Below are 14048 nucleotides of genomic sequence, written 5' to 3'. Positions count from 1 at the left end.
CGCTTTGTCTGCCACTTCTTTTAAAACTTTATTCCTTTTATTTCTTCAATAGTAAATCAAAAGTACATTAAAAAATCTACACAAACATATTGTCTGTATGTGTACAATGTAACATGCAGAGAAGTATTTCGATTAGGGGTGGCTGTGGCTCAGGTGGCAGAGAAGTTCGTCCAATGCAAGACACTTTGCCCACCTTACCTCCAGTGCTGCCACTTACACTGGTGTATGAATGTGTATGCTGTGTAATGTTGGTGGTGGTCAGAGAGGTTGTAGGAGTGGATTGGCTGCCAGTCAGTCTGCCCCAGGGCAGCTGTGGCTAAAAATGTAGGTCTACCAGCTATAGTGCACTTGCAAAACACTGAAATATAGCGATTAGAGGTAAAAAAATAAATAAAACTAAGGCCTACAACAGTGAAAAACCTATACATCTTTCTGGGGTCATAAGTGACCCCAGACAAGTTTCCATTATCCTTGTCATACCAGTTGGCCGATCTCTACAAAAAACTATGAGCAGCTGTAGGACAAGTAGATTGACAAATTCGTGGTAGGAAACATTTTTCGGATAAAAGATATAATAACGGCAAATATAATTATATGGCTGGGGTCATAAATGACCCCACTCGGTCGCTTGGGGGTTAAGCTTATCAAAAATATTTGTTAGATAATTAAATTATCATAAATGTGCAAGGACAAAAAGCTTAAATTAGCTACCAACTACTAATTAGGTAGAGACCGGAGAAACTTCTGTTGGGGCAGTAGTAAATAAATAGACGAGGTAACATCAAGAGTATAGGCCCAGAACAGCTGCCAAATAAAGGAGTTAATTTAACATGGAGGACATTTAAACATAGTGAGGGCAGGAAAACAGCACTCACTTTTCTGGCTACCAGTAAAAGCAGAAAATGAATATGTTTTGAAAGCTATTCTTAGATCAGTTGAAGGAGAGGATAGAAGACTATAGAGATCAATAAATCAGGCAGTTGAATCTGGACTATATTCTAACATAAATCTAATGTTTGATTACAAAATTGGCCAAATTTGAACCTCCCTCTTTTTAGGGCTTAGACCAAGAAGAGCACCAAGGTTCTGCTTCAGATATCTTTGGACAAAGTTTGTGCATTACCAGCTTGAAGTATTTCAAAGTACATATTCCACTGTGCTTCATTGTCTTTCATTCTCTTTCCATTGTGCATTTTGTGGCACAACACATGACCAATCAAAGTTGCCCATCCGTGCTCAGGTGCTGCACTCTACCTACTCGTTTCTCTGAAGCAGCGACAAGACAAAATGTCTCTCTCTACCTTAAAAATGGCAATCGAACAATGAAAGGACAGAAAAATACGCGTTAATTGCAGTGGAAAAGAATCCAGTGTGTTTAATCTGCAACAAGTGTTTCATGGTGCGTAAAGAATACAATTTGAGACGGCATTTCACGACAACGCATGCTAACTTCGATGCTGCTTTCCCACCAGGCTGTGCTGCTAGGACGCACAAGTTATCGGGTCTTACATCTTGTTATGAGCAAAGATCGTTGCACTTTGTTTCACGCCTGTATGGATCAAGAGAGAGCAACGGCAGCATCCTTAGGAGTCACATGGATACTAAGTAAAAAGAGACCGTCAAGGAGTGTATGCTAGCATCCACTGAGGAGGTGGTAACAGATGAGACAACCCGAAAAAGCATTTATGGATCCCATCAAGCAAATTCCAATATCCGACACGTCAAATATGAGGAGAGTGCAGTCCCTTGCATCGGACATTTTCGAGACGTTTTTGGACAAGCTGAGGAAGGCCAAGGTGATGTCTTTGGCCGTGGACGAGTCGACAGATAACCGTGATGTTGCACAGCTGTGCCTCTATGTACGATTTTTTGATGGGGAACTTTTTCGTGAGGATCTGCTTGGAGTAATTCCGAGGAAGGGGCACACTACCGGTGAGATTCTTTTCACTAAAATTGTTTTTGTCTTTGAGGAGAACAACTTCGATTTGACATGCATCAACATGTTGGTGACAGATGACAGTGATTTTTCTGTCTTAAAATGGATGAAGTGATTCTTGTTAAATCTACTTTGAAGCATTTTGCCTTGATAAAGTATCTTGCACTATTATGTTATTCTATTCAGAGGCATATGCAGTTTGCTTTGTTTTTGTTGGTGCACTATGAAGTTGTTTGCCATTTCAGTTAATTAGATTCTAAACAACTGATTTGACTTACCTGAATTGAGGGCTGCAGTTTGAAATACATTGCCTTGATCAAATACTGTGCACTGCTATGTTGCAATTCCATTCTGTACCATACTATGCACTTTGTTCCTTTTTTTGTTGTTGATGGAGATACATTTGATTTTGCCTGTTACTCACATGAGTGCAATCTTAAATATTGAATATAGCTACTTGTAAAGTTGTGTTGGTACAGTTATGTACAATTAGGTGCATGTTTTCCGTTAGTTAATTGCATTTCTCTAATTGTCTGTAAATATGGCTTGGATATTGCTCACCTGGTCTGATTTTGAACATTGTTTTAAAGTTAAATGTAACAATGCTTTGAGCCTATTTGTGTCGCTGTATCACAATGTGCATTGTTTAGCATTTAAAGAATACAATATATCGATTTCTTCAGTATGTTATTTCTTTATTTGTTGCCCGCGATTACTCAGTGTCCGGCCCCTCATTATTCCTCAGTTTCATGAACTGGCCCCAATTCCAAATTAATTGAATAGCCCTGGTCTAGCATCTGTTCTAATGTCACTTTGCAGGAATCGTAGCCCTTCAGGAATCTCCATGTAATTATGTAAAAGTATGAATTCAACAACATCTGTTTTAGCAGCACAATGATCTGAGGAGAAGTTTCAACTCTAACAGAAGAACTTTTCATCCCTGAAGGAGCAATTAAACCAGGAGACGTCAGCCTACACTGGCTGTAAGTCGAGTGTTTCAGATTTATGTCGATGAGAATATTCTGAGTGGCATCTAAACAGCAAAGCCTTGACTCATGATTTGAGAAAATATTTTTTACCATCTGACCATGAACTTTTCTGGCTGGGAACAACAACACAAAGATCAATAAAGATGACAAGACATTGACAGATGAAAAGGACAAGAAAGTGGAGATGAAGACATTTTTAAAGAAATTTAGGAAGAATAAAGGCAGAAGAAAATTGACTAAGAAAAAGAAGGAAGAAGTGAAGAAAAAGGATAATTGTTTAGCACAATTTTTGGGGAAATTATGAAGCTAAGGGAAAAAGAGACAGAATAATCACTTTTTACTTAGATTTTTCTTAATATTTATATTTAATAGCATTTATTGTCAAGCAAAAACACTATTCCAAACTTCCACAAGCACTGACAAAACAAAAATCTCTGCATATAGAAGTGAATGCAGGTGCAGCTAACATGAGGGAACTTCTTGAAACACCTGCACTCTTTAAAGACAGTTTGACTTCTGACTCGCACTAAGAGCAGACATTCATTTGAGTTATCACTGACTGTACCTGCATCTGAACCTCATCAAAGAACTAAAAGACTTCAGCAAGCTGCTTCACAACACAGGTCTGTGGAACTGCACTCCAACGAGTTGAATATTTATTTCAGCAAAGAAGGCTATGACTAAAAGCCCCTTAGTACCAGGGCTACACAATAATTGTTTCAGCATGAACATGTAGTCAAATTAACTCAAACACAACAGTTTACATTTGTTATTTGAAAAGAAAACCCCACACTTCTCATTTTCCATAAGTGATCTATAAATTTCGTTGCAAAACAAAACCCAGCATCAGTTGTATGGAAATATTTGAGCTACAGGAAGGAATATGTCAACCTGGCAATTGTTATTTGTCAATTAACAATTGAAATCAGCGCTGCAACTCTCCGTATCACAAGTGCGAAGCTAGAAAGATTTCGCATGGCTTTTTTTGTATTTTTCTTTTTTTTATGCAGATGCAGTCCCCTACAAAACCACTCAAATCATCCTAGAATTATCCATTCTTTCCATATAGTTATTCAAGTCATCTGGTGTAATTTACAATACTTTTTCCTTTTCAGAAAAGCAAAATATTGCAACGTCAGTTATTGTCGAATTGTCTTGCACTCCTGCTCAGTACTACTATGAAAATGATTTTTTTTTTTTCAAAAATACTTCACACTTTGCCTCATTCATCCATATCTAACAGGTGTCTTTCTCAAGGCCACTCAACATAAGAACACGAAGTGTCAACAATCAAACGGCCAACTACCAGTACCAGTGCGGTGGTGATGCCATGCTCTTTCCTGCATAGAGCAGTTTTTGGCAGAACAGGCATTTTTGTTTATCAAATGCTCAGAAGTCACAGGAAAATGCAAAGACTGTCATATATGTCACATACTCCCTTTGCCTTTATTGTACAAGAACTTGATCATGCTGTGGTGTATAATCACCTGACAAAAGGGTCTAAACACTGAGAAAACCTGCAAAGTAAGTAATTACTGTAATCACCACATTAACCCCCTTATCAAACAAACAGAAACACAATCGGGACTCCCATGGAAGTTTCAGAGAGGATGTGACTTTGCCCACAAATGGTACTGTAGCATTGTCAGGAGTGCTGGAAAAGTGGGTGGACATGGCACAGGATATCTGGAGAATTTATAACTTCCCACAGTGTTTGGTCACCTTTGATGGAAAGCAAGTACAAATCAAAACACCTCAAGTCCTGCAGCAACTACTTCAATTACTACTCTCCTAATGACAAATTATTAAGGTGTTGTTGACAGAATCTCCTCACACTCTCTCATCACAACATGCATTTATTTTAAGCACTATTTGTTTTCCTGTCACATGTGCAGCATAGAGAGTCCATACTCGAACTTGGGCAGATAACGAAATTTAGAATTAATTCAGATGCACTCTTATGGACACATAAAGCATGAACCTCTATCAATGCAACACATTACTGTTCCTAAATTCATCATTAGCATTATTCAGTTACAATTATTGTCACTAGCTACTGCCAGTTTCACTTTGATTCTCTAAAACACGCAATGAGCTTCATTCTCTCCACAACACTTTCCCATAAGATGCTCTTTGAACAGCTTTTCACCAACTTTGGTGTCTGCTTTGTGATACTACTTTATTAAATTATTATTATACTACTGTCATACCTCTTTTTGGTGCAATATCAACACATTCAAAGCTGGGAAATATGAATATTTTAAACAAAGAAAAACTCAAACTTTTCCACATATACTCAAATATTCACCATATCAGCATTTTTCTACTTATAGAAAAATCTGGGCAATGTTAATGCTTCTCTATTAGTATTTGTACAGATGAAAGAATCTGTGCAATACTTGTGACACGTTCAATATTGTTATTTCTACATCCACAGGAATCTGGACAATCTGAACCAGTACTTGAGTATATTTTTGGCATATTTTTCTATTTTTACTGTTATTCCTTACATGTTTGCACTATCAACTATTGCAATTGAAACCACACAAATTTCACAACTGTGGAATTTAAAGACTTATCGTATCATATATCGTAAAGCGTACAAACAAAAATCTTGTTTATGATCTCTTTCGAATGGAAATTTGTGCTGATGTGTTGGCATATGTGAAGTTAACAATATATTGTGCACGTGCAATAACGTGACAATGCAGGCGATGTGGAGCAATCCAAAACTAATCAAATGAGTATTCTAACAAATTACTTTCCACAAAAAGTAAACAAGTACAAATTTTAATTTTGACCCAAACAGTAAGTAAGCATAGATTTTAATGTTACTTTAAGTGATATTAGTTTTGAGAGTCCTTGAGATTTAAGTCATTAAAGTATATAAGCAAATTATGCATGTTGGGAATGTTGTGTTCAAGGAACCTTCAGCAGAGCACATGGCCGCAGATGAAGATACTTGGTAGAAACTGCCCTTTACTTATTGAACAGCCTCTCAAACCTCCCATAGCAGACCATCATTACATGTGCTAAGTGTGTACACATACTACACACCTCTCCACTGTCTCAAACGGCTTCAAACTATTTGCAAACGCATCAAAATGTCTTCAGTTTCATCTAAAAGTGACATGATCCCTTAAAGTGGCCAGAAAAGAAGATGAACACTGAGAAGCCCTCGAGCATCGCAAACCGAGCAGTGGAAAGATTAGCTTTATTAACACCTGAGGGGCCGAGACGCTCAACCCAATAGGGAAAACTGACAAGCACTAACAGTAGAAAGTGTCAGCCACGACGAGTATGAGCAAAAATGTAGTAGTAAATAAAACTCAAATAAAAATATAAATCCAGCATTTAATCCTGTCAAATGTGCTGCAGCAGGTTTGGCAGAAGTGACCAGTTTGTAAATTGACTGTGAAGCAGCGTCAGTTCCTACAATCTTGCTTTAAGAGACTCTGTCAAGTCCACAGATATTGACGGAGCGCGGATCACGGATGGACATCGGCACTGCATCATGCATTTATTACGTATACACGATACAGCGCGGACATCCGCGATCTATTGTAAATGCAGATGTCAGCGTTTACTATACAGCTGTATCTAAATGCGGACATCGGCGCTGCATCGTGCATACATAACATATGCACGATGCAGCGCCGATGTCCGTCTGTGTTCCACGCTCCGGTCGGACCGTGATTTCTGTTGCATTGCGCACTCACTTCCGCTTTTGATGACGTATCGTGCTCAGACGATTAGTCGATGCGTCGTTAGTTGCAGCCCTAGTTTTATCACAGTCTCTAGTTTGACATTACTGCACATGACCTGTGTGATGCATCTGTCCTGCATCTTTTATCAACTATGACAAATTAAGTCAAGAAAAACTCAATGAAACCATCCAGCTAAGTTCTACAAAGAAATCTCAGCTCTTCCACTTCATTACTCTCACACTAACTCCAGCCTACAGCTAGAAGATGATCGTCAATTGCTTAGTCCAGGTGGCACAAAGCCATCCCTCCAATTTCCAGTTACTTTTTTACTCATTTCTCCAAAACTAAGCGCTCCCCAAAGGCGACGTGTTGCAAAGCGAGCTGTGTGGGCTTGTCTTAGAAATGAGGCCATCGCGCTTTGGTGGAAATGTCAAGAATATTTCAATATCTGGGGGGATTGTGAAAAAGGCAGGAAAGCTTTTCTGGCATATGTGAGGCTGAAGTGCTCATTACTGTTGGAGTGAAAAGCACATTGTGTGACAAAGGAGAAAAGGCGTCTTCGGGGTTAAAGGGGAACCTCATCGTTTACATATTATCTTACATATAGAGCCAGAAAAAATTACACTCTGCACTGAAGCAAGTCTTCAATTTAGATAAATGTGAAGCAATGATTTGTTAAAAAAAAAAAAAAAAACCTGAAAGAAGGAACACTGTTTTTCTTCTTTGACAGGAACTCCAGATGAGAATTTGCCTGGATCTCTTACTTCTTTTTCCGCAGTCAAACATCCCTCTTTCCTTTTGCCTTTTCAGCTTCATCCTTCATCCTGCCCTACAGCATCTTCATCTTTTTGTATTCCTGTGTCATTTCCTCCATCCATCCACCCGGTCCGACTCTCCTTCGTGGTGGCTTTCTGTGCTGACTGCACCTTATCTGACATTTTCTCCATTACTGTGATCAAACAGGCGGCCAAGCCACAAGCTACAGGTTTACTCCACTGCCAGCTGACAGCAGCACTACTGAAAGAAGTTGGCTTCATTTTCAAAAATTCAGGACCACAGTCATTTGGTGCATCCAGTGGTGAAGTGAAACTAGAATTACTGCCTAGCCAGTCATAATGAAGAAATCAATCTCTGCCTCTGTTCATGAGTTATGATGTGGACTAAGACAGAAACTAAGGTGGGAGTCTATATCCAAGATTTTATTCTTTCAGTCAAGACACATAACTTAAAGTTAAGACACATAAACAGTAAAAATGTCTGCAGTGCACCTGCTTTCGCTCTGCAATAAAACAAAAAAAGCAGCTACAGGTTTTTAAACTGAGCAATACCCCCTACATATAATCACAAAGCAGCCTGGAAGTGCACATGCTACACACACCTCATCATTTTATACCTATAATTACAGTAAATTCATGGCACAGACTTAATTTCTGCGAGGGTAATAAAAACAGTATGATGTCTGTGTTTCCAAGTAAAGACTCCAGACAAGGAGAAACCGGTTTGAATGTCGCTGCTGCATCAAAACGTCTGTAGTGCTGCTAACATGACAGTGATGGTGCAAAGTCTGCTTCTAGGTGCGGTGTCAGTTTATACTCAGTTACCAGTTTATTAGGTGCACCTGGCTGAAACATATGCAGGCTTGCTTGCCTTTTAGTAAATCTTGTCTCAAGACTTTTATTGCGTGTTGATGAAACCGAACAACCCGAGTTAAAAAACTGACCTGTGGATTTAAAAGGCATATCATTTCTTTTGAAACCATTTATCAGAGCCAGAAACTTTAATAACCTAAAGAAGAGATGTATGTTTAACTTTCAGTCCATAAACTATTCACTTGTGATGTGCATTTCTGTCAGAAAAATGAACAAAAACCTAGATTAAGTCGTGATATTTCATCAACGTCATTTTATTCTATATGTTATTTAAAAAATCACCAAAAATAAACTCTATAAATAAGCCAGATTCTGTTAAAAACAAGGAATTCTGTGACCCTCTCTACAAATGAGAAGCCATTATTGACTCAGCTGTGACCAACAGTCACTTGGCAAAAATTCAAGGACAGGCTGAATTAGGCTGAACTGCAGGCAGTGTTTACACAGAGTGAGACGAACCTAGAAATTTACAAATTTAGAAACAAGTGTACACAGAGCCAATAGGGGACAAGTATGGAAACAAATTAAAAATATAACTAGTAAACTATCGATAGCATGTAGAGCCTCTTTTTTTCCAGTATTTGTAACACATGTGGACACTTGGATTTTTCAACTTTTTAATGAAATAAACAATCCAAAAAAATCTACTTTTGTTTCTTTTTGTATGTATTCATTCAATTATAACTGTCATACTGCACAGAAGACATTTCTGAGTTCTCTCTCCTTCTAGCTATGACTGTGCTGTTTCCATAAAGGTGCAGGACTTTATATTGCAGTGACAAAATTGCCCCACATTGAATAAAAGAAAATTTTCTATGGTGTTCTAAGCTTTAAAGAAGTGTAGATTCAAGTTTATAGTCATTCGAAGTCTGTACTTTCCGTCAGGCCAGTTAACGCATGTGCTTTCGCAACAGCACTTGAAATAACACCGGAACTGGATCCACTTATATGCAAAATGAACTCTTTAACAACACTCTAAACTCAGGCTAAGCCGTATCACATCGCTGTTCAATGGGGTGAAGGATTTCACAAAACCAAAAAACAAACTCGTTGACGTCTCTGTCAATAAACCCAAAGGTGTCTGCTGCAATCAACTCAGGTTTCTACAGCGGGAACCCGGACAACCCTATCGTCGGTTCCATCAGATCTCGTGTGTGGTTCCACGTCTCTGCAGAGTGAATTATGAACCAGCATGCAAGTGAAAACCACATAAAAAGTTTTGTTCTCCCTCAAGGGAAAAGGTTTAACCGTGCACATAACTAGAATTTTTGTTCAACCAGAAAGCAGCACATAATTTGTGAAAGACAGTATCTCCCATTAACCTGCATTCTGTGTTCGACGCTGTTGCAGATTTTAACAAGTACTGATGGAGCAACGGCTGCTGAGGGGCCCTTGAGCAAGACAACAAGACAACCGATCCATCACTCCCTGCACCGGCAGCACCGCTCAGCTTCCAGGTGTGAATAAAGATTACTGTGTGAACACCGGGCAGGACTGTACAGGAGAAGACAGCAGATTCCTTGTCAAAATTCCCAACGAAGTTTAACCCTCTGAACCTCTGACCTTGAAAGGCATTCCATGTTTCTGTTTTTAAAAAATGCCAAGTTAACACCATTTATTAGTGAGCAACTGTAAAAACCCTCAGTGGATTTCAGCTTTCTGACAGTCTTGGAAATATTTCAGTCAGAAAACTAAAATCTAAGCGTAAAGTCACCTTTTTTGAATCTGTCATTTAAAAATGTGTCAAAAGTTAACTGGAATTAACCATTTTGGATTAAAAAAAAAATTTAAATACAGAAATTCTGCACTCTGCAGCACAACCATCAGGCAATGAGTGACTTGGCAACAACAGTACAACGAAAAAATTCTGGGAGATTTCTGTGTTTTCTCAGTATATACTAAAAAAGTACAGAAACAAAATAAAAATGTAAGTTGTAAAATCTACATCTGTCTATAGTATGTAGAGTCACCATCTTTTCCATTATTGCCAACACCTGTGGGCACTTGGGAAAAAATGTTGTCCATTGTGATACCGGATTTTTACATATTCTTTTGACTAAATAATTGAAGAAATTCAGGTTGTTCTGTTTTCACAGAGGTGCAAGACTTTATATTTCAGTGAAAATTTACCCAACAGTGAGCAAAAATATGATAGAGCCCCCCCCAAAAAAAACAAACAAATGAGTCACTAATTTGAAACATTGTGTTTCACTTCTGCCAAGTTTGTTATAAATTCTCACCACAAATTCAGGTCATTAACACTAAGTATTAAATAGGTAAAGGATTAAAATGTTAAAGTTTTTATTTTAAAGCAGATCTCCTATCTGTTGAATTAGTTTCTTCTTTATCTTGTGAGCACCAAGTACTTTGTGCCAGAGCTACTGAAGCCAACAAGTTACAACTAAATGTGCAAAAACAGTTTTTTTTATTATTTCAAGTTGAAGGTATCAACTATAGAGAGATATTTTGATTAAAGCTCCAGGAAAGCAACATTTCTTAAATATAGAGTTCATACCACTCCTCCAGATGGATCTTACCTGGTGATGTGCTGTAAAGGACCTTGTAGCTTTCAAACTCTCCTTTTGGTTCTTTCCAAGACACATGCAGCTTGGTGGGGCTTAGCACTTTGGCACGAAACCTCCGTGGTGATGAAACTGGATAGAGAAATGAGAAAATTAGCTGAATAACACAATAGCTGTCAGTTTCAAACATACTGTAAATATTTGCATGATGAATGAATGAATAAACAGCCCTCAGCATGCACAATCCATATTTTGTAATACTGGAACAAATGCTGTCATCATTGATGTTTATTAGTTGATTATACCCATAAGAATGGATGGAGTTCAAACTTGTTGTGGTTGGCAATAAAAAAAAGACACAAGCTGCTTTGTTTTAGAGTTTTGTAGGGCTGTAGTCTCCAGGTGGACTAATCAGTTGTTTGGTCTATATCAAGAAATTCTCCCTGGTCGGGGAAAAAAAAAAGAAAAAGAAAAAAATCGCTGGTGTCACTTTAATTTGGAGAAAAGCTCAATGGCTTTCCAGGATTAATTCCATATTTTTGGCAAAGAGAGGAACAGACTACCTGTGAACATCCCCCTATTTTCTTAGCTTTCAACAGGTCCAACATAATTATGACTGCTTGAACTTATTTACTGTGTACTAGATGTTTGCTTGGAGTTGACTCCAAACTAACAGACACAATGTCAAAGAGGTCATCGGTTTGGCTGCATTTTGTGGCCAAAAAGTTCAGTCTAAGTATTACAAACTGCAATTTTTACAACACGGCTCGACAATCAACATGGGAGATCTTTTACAAATAGCAGCTAACTCATCTGCATTATAAGTCCAAAATAGTTATTGTACTGTGACCATGAGTTGCTACTGGTCTTTTAAAAGTATAAGGTTTGATCAAAAAGTGTTTGTGATACAGTTTGTGGGTCACATCATGGTCACCTACATAAAACAGGTGCGATCACTAAAAGTCAAGTGTCAGGAGTCATGTGATATACTACTATGTACATAAGGATCGTTTTTTTTGGCTACATTCTACGTTGGATGATCCAACCTTCATGTTGAGGATCATAACTGGTGATGATAGGTGAGTCTGCAGCTCCCACCAGGAGAATAAACTGCAGTTTTTACAGTGGTGGAGCCAAAGTTTCTAAAACTAAACTAGGGGTATCAGGTCAGTAGCTCCAGGAGCATGTTGGTTATTTTCTTCAACATTCGCATGGTTGTGCATCAGGAATTCGTCCTCCAGGGTCGGACTGTCAAGACAGAGTTCTCCTGAGGTGGCTGAAGGACAACATTCAAACAACCTGAACTGTGGTGCAGTAGCATGCGAGTGCTCCAATGTGCTGTGCACCTAATCACAGTGTGGTAATTACACTTTGGTTTCTTGGCCACAGCAACACAATTGTCCCCGTCCAACTGCTCTGCTCACCAGATTTGACTCTGTGACTTCTTCATCTTCCTCAAAGTGAAATTGAAGAGTCACTGTTTTGACAAAGTTCAGGAAATTCACCACTTTTTGCAGGTGGTGCTTGACGTATTTACATAACAGGACTACCAAGGAGCGCTAAGGCGCGTGTCCACTACATGCGATTTTCCCACACGGCAACACACCGCATCTGAAAATCGCACGGCCGGTGGGCAGTCACTAGCGGACCACAACATTGTCACATGGCAGTGCTCGAGCAACAGCGGGCCGCTACGTGGGGACGTGACCGAGCTTTCAGCTTGACAGCCCAGAAGGCATGTCGGATAAACACAACAGCTCAGCTAGAAACTTTCCCTTTTATTTCAAAAACACTTCAGCGAAAAGTATTTCTGAAAGCATTTGAGGCAAGAAATAAGCTGTGCAGCAGCGGAATCTGTCCTCGTTTTAGTACAGCGAAGCCTAGTTTACAAGTTTGAGGACAGTTTCACAATGCGTGGAATCTCCGCACGCTGCATCCAATTTGCATAAAGTAGATGTCCATTCAACTTCATGCAAATGAGCTGCAGCCCTCTCCGGGTAAACACACCGAATCGCAGATGGAAACGCACCGCAACCGGAGCAGAATGCCACACGCGGGGTGTTTCCAGGTGCAATCCGGTGCGTTTACCAGAAAGGGCTGTAGCTCATTTGCATGGAGTAGACTGGACACCGGCATGCAGAGATTCCACGCATCGTGAAACTGTCCTCAAACTAATAAAAGGGAAAGTTTGTGGCCGAGCCACTGCATTTATCAGACTCATCTGCTGGACTGTCAAGCTGAAAGCTTGGTCATGTGACAATGTTGTGGTCCGCTTGTGACCGCCCGCCGACCATGCGATTTTCAGATGCAGTGCGTTGCCATGCGGGGAAATCACATATAGTGGACACGTGCCTTTACAAATGTTGCAGGAGCACTGGGAGCACAGTATCACTGCACAAGGTGACCACTTTAGAGGGGATGGCGACGAAGTTTCTATCAAGGTTTTGAAATTGTGTATAGTTTCTAAACTTTCTGATCAACCCTTGTACTAGCGTTTTTATGTTTCTTTTTATAGTCATTAAAGCTACTACGTCCAGCAGGTACAATGCTTAATTAAGTATAGATTTTTTTTTTCCTCTCGACCAGTTGATTGGTATGGTTTCAGTCCACCAAAATATTGTTTGGTTCATGACAGCCCTTATTTTTTAAATGAAGAATATATGATTTCTGAAATATATGTTAATCCTTTTAACTATAGACAAACTGTTGACACGTGGATTTAAGCCGTTGATACTATAGGTGACCAAAGGGTCTCTGAATCCTTCAATAGTCGCATACAGCGTCACTCGGGATGTTTTACAAAACAGAGTCTGTTCTCCTTCTGTTTTGCCCATCCGCTGAGCAACAACACACAACTGCGAGTAAGTTAAGTTAGATTGAACTCCCTCCAGAGTTATGGTGGCGTTGAGGCTCCATCTGTGGTTTTAAACAGTTAGGATAGGAGGAAATTTTTTTTTTTTTAAATACAGAAGGATGAATTGTATCTCATCCAAGCGGAGGATACACATCAGAGAGATTAGCTTGCACAGATGTCACATTAAGAAAAAATCCCCAAAAGTCCCATTCTCCTCCTCTTCCTCATCCTCGTTTCCTCAGATACTGACTTGCCTGTCTCATCTCTGTGGGGCACGACAGGTCTTCAGTGCTCATCTTACCGGCTGCATCAAAGTGACGGCCTCTGCCTCTCAGCCTGATTAGTTGCTTGCCCTGTCAGCCGCCTGGGGGCCTCCCACCACCTCCCCCCT

General features: G+C 39.4%; 1 protein-coding gene across 3 annotated transcripts in view; it reads right to left on the bottom strand.

Moving 5' to 3' along the window:
- LOC110966091 (collagen alpha-1(XIV) chain-like) overlaps positions 1-14048 on the bottom strand; it is a 332534-nt gene that overhangs the window by 309435 nt on the left and 9051 nt on the right. For 2 of the 3 annotated variants that reach the window (XM_051955093.1, XM_051955094.1), the window contains exon 3: positions 10819-10935. The exons of the other annotated variant lie outside the window; for it this stretch is intronic. In XM_051955093.1, the coding sequence (XP_051811053.1) occupies positions 10819-10935 (117 nt within the window). The remainder of the gene's footprint in view (positions 1-10818; positions 10936-14048) is intronic. 3 annotated transcript variants of the gene reach the window in all.

Source organism: Acanthochromis polyacanthus, chromosome 11 (genome assembly GCF_021347895.1).
Source record: "Acanthochromis polyacanthus isolate Apoly-LR-REF ecotype Palm Island chromosome 11, KAUST_Apoly_ChrSc, whole genome shotgun sequence".
NCBI lineage: Eukaryota > Metazoa > Chordata > Actinopteri > Pomacentridae > Acanthochromis > Acanthochromis polyacanthus.
Note: the sequence above shows the minus strand (reverse complement) of the source record. Positions and strands in the feature narration are given on the sequence as shown.